The 9354-nt window shown below is 26.7% G+C and overlaps 1 protein-coding gene across 1 annotated transcript in view; it reads left to right on the top strand.

Moving 5' to 3' along the window:
* Window positions 1–6947, top strand: part of ChT (choline transporter) — a 57274-nt gene extending 50327 nt beyond the window's left edge. Inside the window, exons 7-9 of the mRNA XM_016065526.5 lie at window positions 951–1080; window positions 3263–3480; window positions 4255–6947. Coding sequence (XP_015921012.2) covers window positions 951–1080; window positions 3263–3480; window positions 4255–4914 — 1008 coding nt within the window. The 3' untranslated portion in view covers window positions 4915–6947. The remainder of the gene's footprint in view (window positions 1–950; window positions 1081–3262; window positions 3481–4254) is intronic.
* The last annotated feature ends 2407 nt before the right edge of the window (window positions 6948–9354 follow it).

Below are 9354 nucleotides of genomic sequence, written 5' to 3' on the forward strand. Positions count from 1 at the left end.
TTAAAATACGTTTAGCATCCAAATATGATTTAATTCATAATCATTCGCACTTTAATTCCCATGTTTCTTTTCTGAAACTTTTCAGAAGTTTTTCTAAAGAATCTTATCTTTATATTTTATTTTCATTAAAACACGTTTAACATCCAAATATATTATCGTTTTTTATCATGTGCACTCCAATTCATGTTACTTTTTTATAACTTTTCATGCATATTTCTTAAGTGTTTTATCTTCAGGTTTTAATTTTCATTAAAATACGTTAAAAATCAAATAATTATCATTTTTTTAACATTTGTTCTTTAATTCTCATATTTATCTTTTGTATTTTTTAAAATATATCCTATGGAGTGTTATCATTGCATTTTAGTTTCATTAAAATAAGTTTAACATTCAAATATATTATAGTTTTTTATGATGTACATTCTAATTCGTATGTTACTTTTTTGTAAATTTCCATGCATATTTCTAAAGAGGGTTATCTTTATATTGTAATTTTCATTTAAAACACGTTAAACAGTCAAGTATTTAATCATTTTTTGGCATTTGCCCTTTAATTCTCATATTTATCTTTTGTAAATTTTAAGATGTATCCTAAGGAGTGTTATCTTTATATTTTAGTTCCATTAAAATACTTTTAGAATCCAAATATGATATAATTTATTATCATTTGCACTTTAATTCCCATGTTTCTTTTCTGAAACTTTTCAGAAGTTTTTCTAAAGAGTCTTATCTTCATATTTTATTTTCACTAAAACACGTTTAACATCCAAATATATTATCGTTTTCTATCATGTACACTCTAATTCCCATGTTACTTTTTTGTACATTTTCAGGCATATTTCTAACTTTCTATTTTATTTTCATTTAAAATCCGTTTAACATCTAAACATATTATCCTTCTTTATCATTTGATCTCTAATTCCCATGTTACTTTTTTCGTAACTTTTCAGGTATATTTCCAAAGAGTGTTATCATCAAAGACTGCCTTCCGTGCTCAGCTCTTATCCTATGTTGCAGCGGTAGGGTGTCTAATAATGGCCGTTCCACCCATGATCATTGGAGCTGTAGCTAAAGCAACAGGTAACTAATATTCTTGTGTTAACTCAAGAAATTTAAAATAACTTATCAAATTAAATCTTATTCATTACACTATGAAAAATACCGTATCATATTACGGTATAAAGTACCGGCACTATAGGCACATCGTCCGTAAAATCCATTTAACCGTAACGCCCACGTTTTACGTAAAATGGCATTAACATAATATTTATTTAATTCGAGTGATTTAGTGATTTTCAGTAGTCTTTACAGTAATTATTATTGAAGAAATTACGGTACATCAGATTGTTGATTCTTAACATGTTCCAATAAAAATGGATTACGGTAAAAAGTTATTGCCATGATAAATTACGGTAAATAGTACCGGCACCCTGAGTGCCAGTGCTTTTTACCGTAATTTGATCTGGAATTTTTTACAGAATAGTTTGTATTTGTCTGTCTTATATAACTTCTTTTCTACATTTACTTCTCGTCACTTGTATTATTTATATTGATTTAATATTTAATTTATAATATTCATCCAAATTAGTTAATTTTGAAGGCATAAACGAATTTTCGCTTTATTAATTTATAATTATTATAATTTTAAATAATTACGTAACATAATTTATAGCTTAATTTATAGTTAATAAGTAATTTATAGTTTCGATACCTTTTAGATATTTTTCGAGAAATAGCACATTATTCTGATTTCAATAAAAACGTTTTGTTGCGCCTTGTACTTTGTTTAAAATCTTAATTAATGTTTTTTAGTTGGAAATTTAAATAACTCAGTCAGATACATTTTTTCCCATTAATCTCATAATAATATACAAAATTAAAATTTAATCAATAGCTTCAAACATTTTGAAAAAATTTTCATTAAAATCCTCTCGAATATTTTATACAATACGTAAGTTATAAACATCTGCTATATAATATACAAAATTAAAATTTAATCAATAGCTTCAAACATTTTGAAAAATTTTTCATTAAAATCCTCTCGAATATTTTATACAATACGTAAGTTATAAACATCTGCTATTTTTAGCAGCATTTTATATATCTAATTTATTATTTTCATTAGTATCTAATGTAATTATTTATATCGTGAAAATTAACAATACTTAACTGATTTACTGGTTGAAAATATGGAGCTTTATGAACCGTACATTAACAATTAGTATCTCTAATTTCAAGCTAAAAATGTATAATTTTGTATAATTATTATTTAAAACCTGAAAGAACAAAGTTTCATTAATACTACATTAGCAATAATCAGTCATTGCTGTTTTCACTTTGAAAATACAGAATTTACTTTACAATGTAACAATTATATATTTTCCTGATTATTTAAAGTCTAAATTAAAATAATTACACTGTGAAAATAAAACGTTCAATCTATCATACATTAACAATGATCAACTTAATAATCATTACATTAACAACGCATCACACGGAAAAAAAAATTCTAGTAAAACTATGACATTTACATAACGACATTTCCGCTGAAAAACCTTTAATTCTTGTATTGTTGTTGTTGACGTATGCCTGTTTGGGCAGAGGGGGTGCGATTGTTCTTGTTTTCCAGTGGCGCCATCTATGGCCAAGAATTCGACTTCTGCCACACCATGCTCCACACCCGTTTATAGGGCGGACCCATTCATGCATCCATTCATTCATCCACAGATCGTAATTTTGACCTGAATCAGAGAACGATCGATCTCCAATCCAGTACACCCAGAGGTTTTGATTTGTTATGGGAACATGGAGGACTTTTTCGACTCGACAGATTTAACGTGCATCAGTCACTTTACTACACGGTCGGCGGGGTACGAACCCACGAACTCTCGGACATGGGTATCTTGTATTAGAAACCAAAATATATGGTATTTAAATCATTCGTTTGGTATTTTTTCCGCACGTATGGAAACGGTTTACCAGAAATTAACACATATTTGAAAATTACGACATTGAACCTAGGTATCATGATGAAATTACCAAATTTTACCACATTTAAGAAATTTTATTACATATTGTAAAACCATATTTTTTGTTAATTTTTCTAAAATCTTTACCAAGACTCTTCAGCAAAAATTACTTAGTTGTGTTCCCATAGAGCCAAAAATACGATTATTTTCACCATATTCTAATAGTCTTGACTATACTAACTTTCTAACTGTATATTTTCTGAAAATTATTTTCTTCTGTTACTTATTTACAGCCTGGAACTTGACCTCATTCCCCGGTCCCTTGCCTTTGGATGCGGACCACACGCCTCTTGTGCTGCCCATGGTTTTACAATATCTCACGCCAGCCTTTGTATCCTTCGTTGGACTCGGGGCAGTATCAGCAGCCGTCATGTCATCTTCAGATTCCTCCATTCTATCTGCAGCCTCCATGTTTGCCAGAAACATCTATAAATTAATCATTCGACAAAATGTAAGAAGCAACTCTCACTATAAATTATCCCATGTTATCCTATGTACGTAGTTCTACCAGCATGGATGCATGGTTGCATGTCTAATACACTATCAGTTTCATTGTAAGCCGCTTGCATGTTATCCTGTCCTATGATCCACGTGATTTTTTTTCTTGTGATATCTGGTCTACATTAGTATCTGCTTCTTCACGTATTGTTTTTCGGCAAACTTTGTCATGCCATATTTTGTCTGTGCAGAATTTTATTCAACGAATTTTTTTCCCGTATATCTCGTAGTTTTTAATTTATTTTGTTTTGAAACGATAAAATGTTCTTAAAAAATGCAAATTATAGATAACCGTGTTTCAACAGTAAAATTTTTTTAAAACGTCATTTCCGTATTATCTTCGTTTATAACACCTTGCCTAATAGTCAGTATTTCAGTTTCGGAATATTTTGAACTCATTTTGTGGGTTTTTAGTTTATTTAATTCATTATCAAGTCGAAATTAATCATTGACTTATGATACAGCAATTTTGCCTTAAATCAATTTATTTTTTTAATACTCCAAAGATAAAAGTGTCAGAAATACATAAGAATCACTTAAAATATATCACCACAAGATATTATTTGTGATATTTTTATTAAAAAAAATTTAAACTAAATTTAATTTTAGGCTAAATTAAAATCACGTTTAATTTTAAGATTTTTAGATGTAACGCGATAGTTAATCTGAACAAATCTTAATTTTGATAATTTTTACGATTAATTTTACAAATATACTTTAATTACAGGCTTCAGAACGAGAAATCATATGGGTAATGAAAGGCGCCATCCTTTTTGTTGGCTTCATGGCAACCGCCATGGCCTTGACGGTCAAATCCATATATGGTTTATGGTACCTATCTTCCGATTTAGTATACGTGATGCTATTCCCACAACTAGTGTGTGTCGTCCATTTCAAGAAATTCTGCAATACATATGGTTCCCTCTGCGCCTATATAATAGGCTTTCTCTTAAGAGCTCTTGGTGGTGAAAAAATAGTTGGCCTACCAGCTCTCATCAAATACCCATATTTCCTCGAAGAAACAGGAGAACAACTTTTCCCGTTCCGAACCCTCTCGATGTTAATAAGTTTGTCAACGTTGCTGGCAGTGTCCAGATCCACCAAATGGCTCTTCGAAAATGGACATATCCCTCCTGCACTGGACATCTTCCACTGCGTGGTCAACATTCCTGACGACATCCTTAAGGTTCAAGAGCCCCATGAAGGTGAGATGAGTGTCCTCAACGCCCAAATTGCGATGGTCAAAACATATCAATCGGAAATGAATGGTCGCATAAATCCTGCTTTAAACTTGAGTAGCGATGAGGCTGAATCGGATGTGAATTTACCGATGGCACCACCTCCTTACAGCGCCAAACCCCCTTCCCAGAACACGACAAACTTTTGAATCTTGAGCGGCGCTTGCAAGATTCAAAGGGAATGATAAAAGTGTTAGCAATGTCATTAGTTTTTGCAGCGCTTTGTTTGTTCCTAGCCCTGTTCACAATCCTGTAATTGTGGGGTACTTGAAATAAGATGTTATGATACATTTTAGCAACCTAAACGTAACGTTTTAATAACATTAAGTGTTTAAATAATATTATATTTTTCACGTCAGAAAACTGAGCTTTCTTATGGGGTAACTATTTACTCAGATGTTTCCGAAATATTAAGTAGAATTTCTTCAGGATAGTCATCGTTGTAAAAAATTTTATATTTTTTTGAATTCTTTTTTCTTTCGAAGAAGAGAATTGTTATATAAACAAGAGTTTTAGAAAAATTCCTTTAGTCAATTTAGGTAATATTCCAAATACAATTTTAACTAAAAATAAAAAAAATCAAAGGATTTATGTATGAAACTTTCCATTAATAATATTACCATGCTCATGCATATTCAATATGGAGGAATCATCAAATGCAAAATTCAAAATAGATTTTGGAATTATTAACTATGATTCATATCATCATTCATACAATTATGATTCATATCTCAAACCGCATAATCTGATTATTTTCAATGATAAAAATATTATAATTCGACATTTATGTAGACTTTTGATAGTGATGCTGCAGAGAATTAAAGTTCTGAAATTAAATACATATTTGATTAAATTGTTGAAATTTTTAATCAACTAGTTACAGTAATAAAAATTTTGTTTTTTAAAACTCAAAAGAACTCGAAATAATTCTGAAGGTTTTCTAAAGACTGAGAACTTTCAAAAGGATTTTAAATAAATGATTGTTAATTTTTATTTCTTTGGAATGAAATTAAAGTACAATGTAAATTTTTATATAGTGCCAAAAAAGGCTTACAACTTGTTTTGGAACAGATAAAAGCACTGCTCAAGCTGATGCATTTGTTTAACTATAGGCTGTATTTCGTATAATTTAAATGTTTATAAATGGTATTAGAGCTTTACCACACGTTTGATTGAAGGTATGAAATCGTCTAAGAAACATATCAAATTTAGACAAATCTTACAATGTTTGTTTTTAAAGTGTTTGTCTGTGTGTTTTTGTGAAAGTCTATAACTTCTAAAATTGTTCATCTAAATCCAATTGTTCAAATGGTAGAAGATGAAATTTTTGCCCTGAATTGCTTTTAGAACAATATTTGGAATGATTATTTAGGTATTTAATTATTAAATGATTTTAAGAGAATCTTCTAATGAAAATATCATTTACAAAATGATAAAATTTTGTTTCTTTAAAAATTGAACTTCAAAGTGAAATGAGCTCTGAGAAAATTATGAATTTTTATGGAAGTGGTACTATCCATTTATTCTTGAGTAGTAGAATAAGTTTTCTGGTGTTTAAATAAAAGACAGTGATAAATACATATCATATTGAGTAATTTTAATTAAAAGTTTTGTGAAAGAACAGGAAGTAATATTTTTATACTTATCTACACCCATGTAGGTTTTTCTTTAGGAATTTTATATTCTATTGACAAAAATAACAAGCATACAAAATTTTGCTTTCAAATATTTTCCAATAGAAATTTTTGTTGTATTTTTTAATAAATTGCCATTTGAAATATCTAGAATTTTGAGCCTACCTAAGAATTTTAAAACGCAATAAATAAAATATCAATTAAATAAAATGTTAAAACTACAATACGTAAAATTGTTGAACTTATAAAAAAAATGCACTAAATAAAAACGTCCCACGTATGCAATAATCGATTAAAAAAAGTGTAAGAACTAGAATAATATTGATTTTATAAAAGTGTGCAAACTATAAAAAGTTATCGATTAAATAAAAGCGTGGAAGTTATTAAATATATAGATTTAATAAAATTGTGACGACCTTAAAAGTATCAAAGATAAAATATTAAAGTATTTGATTGTTAAAATTTTAAAAGTATCGATTGCATAAAAGTGCGAACATTTTCAAAAATGTCGATGAAATAAAGTGTGAAAAAGTATCGATTAAATGAAATTGTAAAAGTTTAAAAAAAATAATGGTTGAATGTATGTTTATTTATATTATAATAAACTATTATTCAGTCACATAAATAGAAAATAGATAAAATGAAAATCATTTATGAGCATTTTCGTATCAACATCGGTTTAAATAATTATCTGCTGTGCTTTCTTATTTTGAATAATAATTTTGGGCATACATAGACAAATAATTCTGCACACAAATATTTAAAATAATATTTATATACATACATAAATATAGCTGAAACGTAACTTAATAAATATATAAATATTAAATATTTGTAGTTTTTTACTGAACATAAACAGTAAGTTAACGATTGCTCTAAAATTATTTTGAATTGCTGATAAGCTAAAAGTGAATATCTATAAAACTCAAATACATGAAAGCTTTCTAGATGATATTACTGAAAAAAGCAAACTTCTGTTTGCTTAGAAACACGCTATAAGACATTGCTTTCGTAAGAAATTACGAAAAAAGAAGTTGCAAAATAAGTATTATTTAACGAATTAATTTATCAATTGTTTTGATGCATGGTTCCTTTTATGATAAGGACATGACCAGATCATATTATAAATAATACACGTAACTATAGGTCATGTACTAAAAATATTATTTTGGAATTGTTAGTCACAAAAAATCTTTATGACGACTTCAAAATATTTTTATCAATACAAGCAATTTAGCATAATATTAATTTGAATACAGCTGTTAAAAAATTTAAATTATTTATTTCTCTCAATAAATACAGGAAAAATTAGAGCAAATAACAAATAGATTACATTATAATCTATTAAACAAGTATTAAAGTTATTTCTTGGATGCTTGTTATTTTTGCCATTCTCCTTATACACATATTGGAAAAAAAGTGAATTAAAGAAATTTCAATTTAATAAAAATGTCGAAGCGTATAGTTCATATCATCATTTATTACAAATGTGGTTTTCTACTAAAAAAATAGCATTTTCAGCCAAAATAATTTTTTAAATGTTAATTTGAGCATACATTACGTATCACCATTTGAACATATATCACGTTATGACGTATCACCATGATGTTTGTTTTTTCAAAATTGGTATTGTCAAAGCTTTTTGTTTGTAATTGTACTGTTCGATTCTGTAGATTTTTATTCTTACATTTAAAATTTCGAATTGATTAATGATGTTTGTGATTTATTAACACATGCTATCGCTCTATGATTGTAATGAGTCACATAGTATTTTTTATCAACTTATACTGAAATATGTTTTGCTAAATTCATTTTTTATGTAACTTTTTCTTGTCATTGTATAGATGATGAATTTGTTTTTAAAAAAAGTATATATACTTAAATCATCCTATTTTTATATCAAGACATACGAATACTTTTTTTTCAATAAAAATATAAATTTTGTAATAAATCACAATCGAAAAGAAATATCAGAATGCAAGATTAAGACTATTTAATTTTCAATTATGAAACAGCAAAAATAAATACATTAAAAGTCAAACAAATTCATTCTAGTTTAAGTAATTTTATTTAGCTCTACAATATTGCGATCATTAAAAATAAATATTTGAGGAAAAAAATTTTAAATAATTTATTATCTATAAATAATTCATAATTTATAAATAATTCATAATTCAGGAGTAATTTATCAATAATTTATTATTCATGATATAATTTGAAAATTCTCATAAATGTTGTTATAATTAAAAAAAAATATTTTTTCTTTCTTAATTTTAACTTTTGGAGAGAAAAAAGCAGTCTTTACACACATAAAAAATTTAAATATCAATGGATTAAAATAACAAAAATAAGCTATTCATATTTTGATAAGTTTTAAAAGTCTAAATTTCGAATTAATAATCCATTGGGTTTTGAAAAAGTGCAGTTATTCAGTTAATTTTGATACTAACATAGCAATTAAAATAAAATAAAATAAAAAACAATTGAACAAGGTTACAAGGTTTATTTTTTTCCTAATAATGAAATGAACATATTGTTTTTATATAAGTCTACATACACGTAAAAATTTTGAATACTTTTTGTATTATATTTACATGTGTGCATATCTAATAAACATTTTTACTTACCTATGTTTAAAAGTTTTCAATTGTGTTTAAATATATAACCTACAATGTTTATTACTACATTTAAAAATTAAATTTTTAGTTCGTCAATGAGAAAAAAATATAAAAAAATACGAAATTTTATTTTATTGCTAACAAATAAGGAATATAAATAAACTTATTACACTTAAAATTTCCAAATAAAATTTTTAATATTTCTTTAAAATAATATTTCTTTCTCCATAATATTTCTTTAAAAATTATTTTAAAACAAATGTTTCCTTAAAGTTTTTAAATTTATTAAGATATTAGTGTTATTTTAAATCAGATAAATAAAAAAATAAGTAAGTAA

Source organism: Parasteatoda tepidariorum, chromosome 9, assembly GCF_982258835.1.
Source record: "Parasteatoda tepidariorum strain Cologne lab strain chromosome 9, Ptep-v5.0, whole genome shotgun sequence".
Lineage (NCBI taxonomy): Eukaryota > Metazoa > Arthropoda > Arachnida > Araneae > Theridiidae > Parasteatoda > Parasteatoda tepidariorum.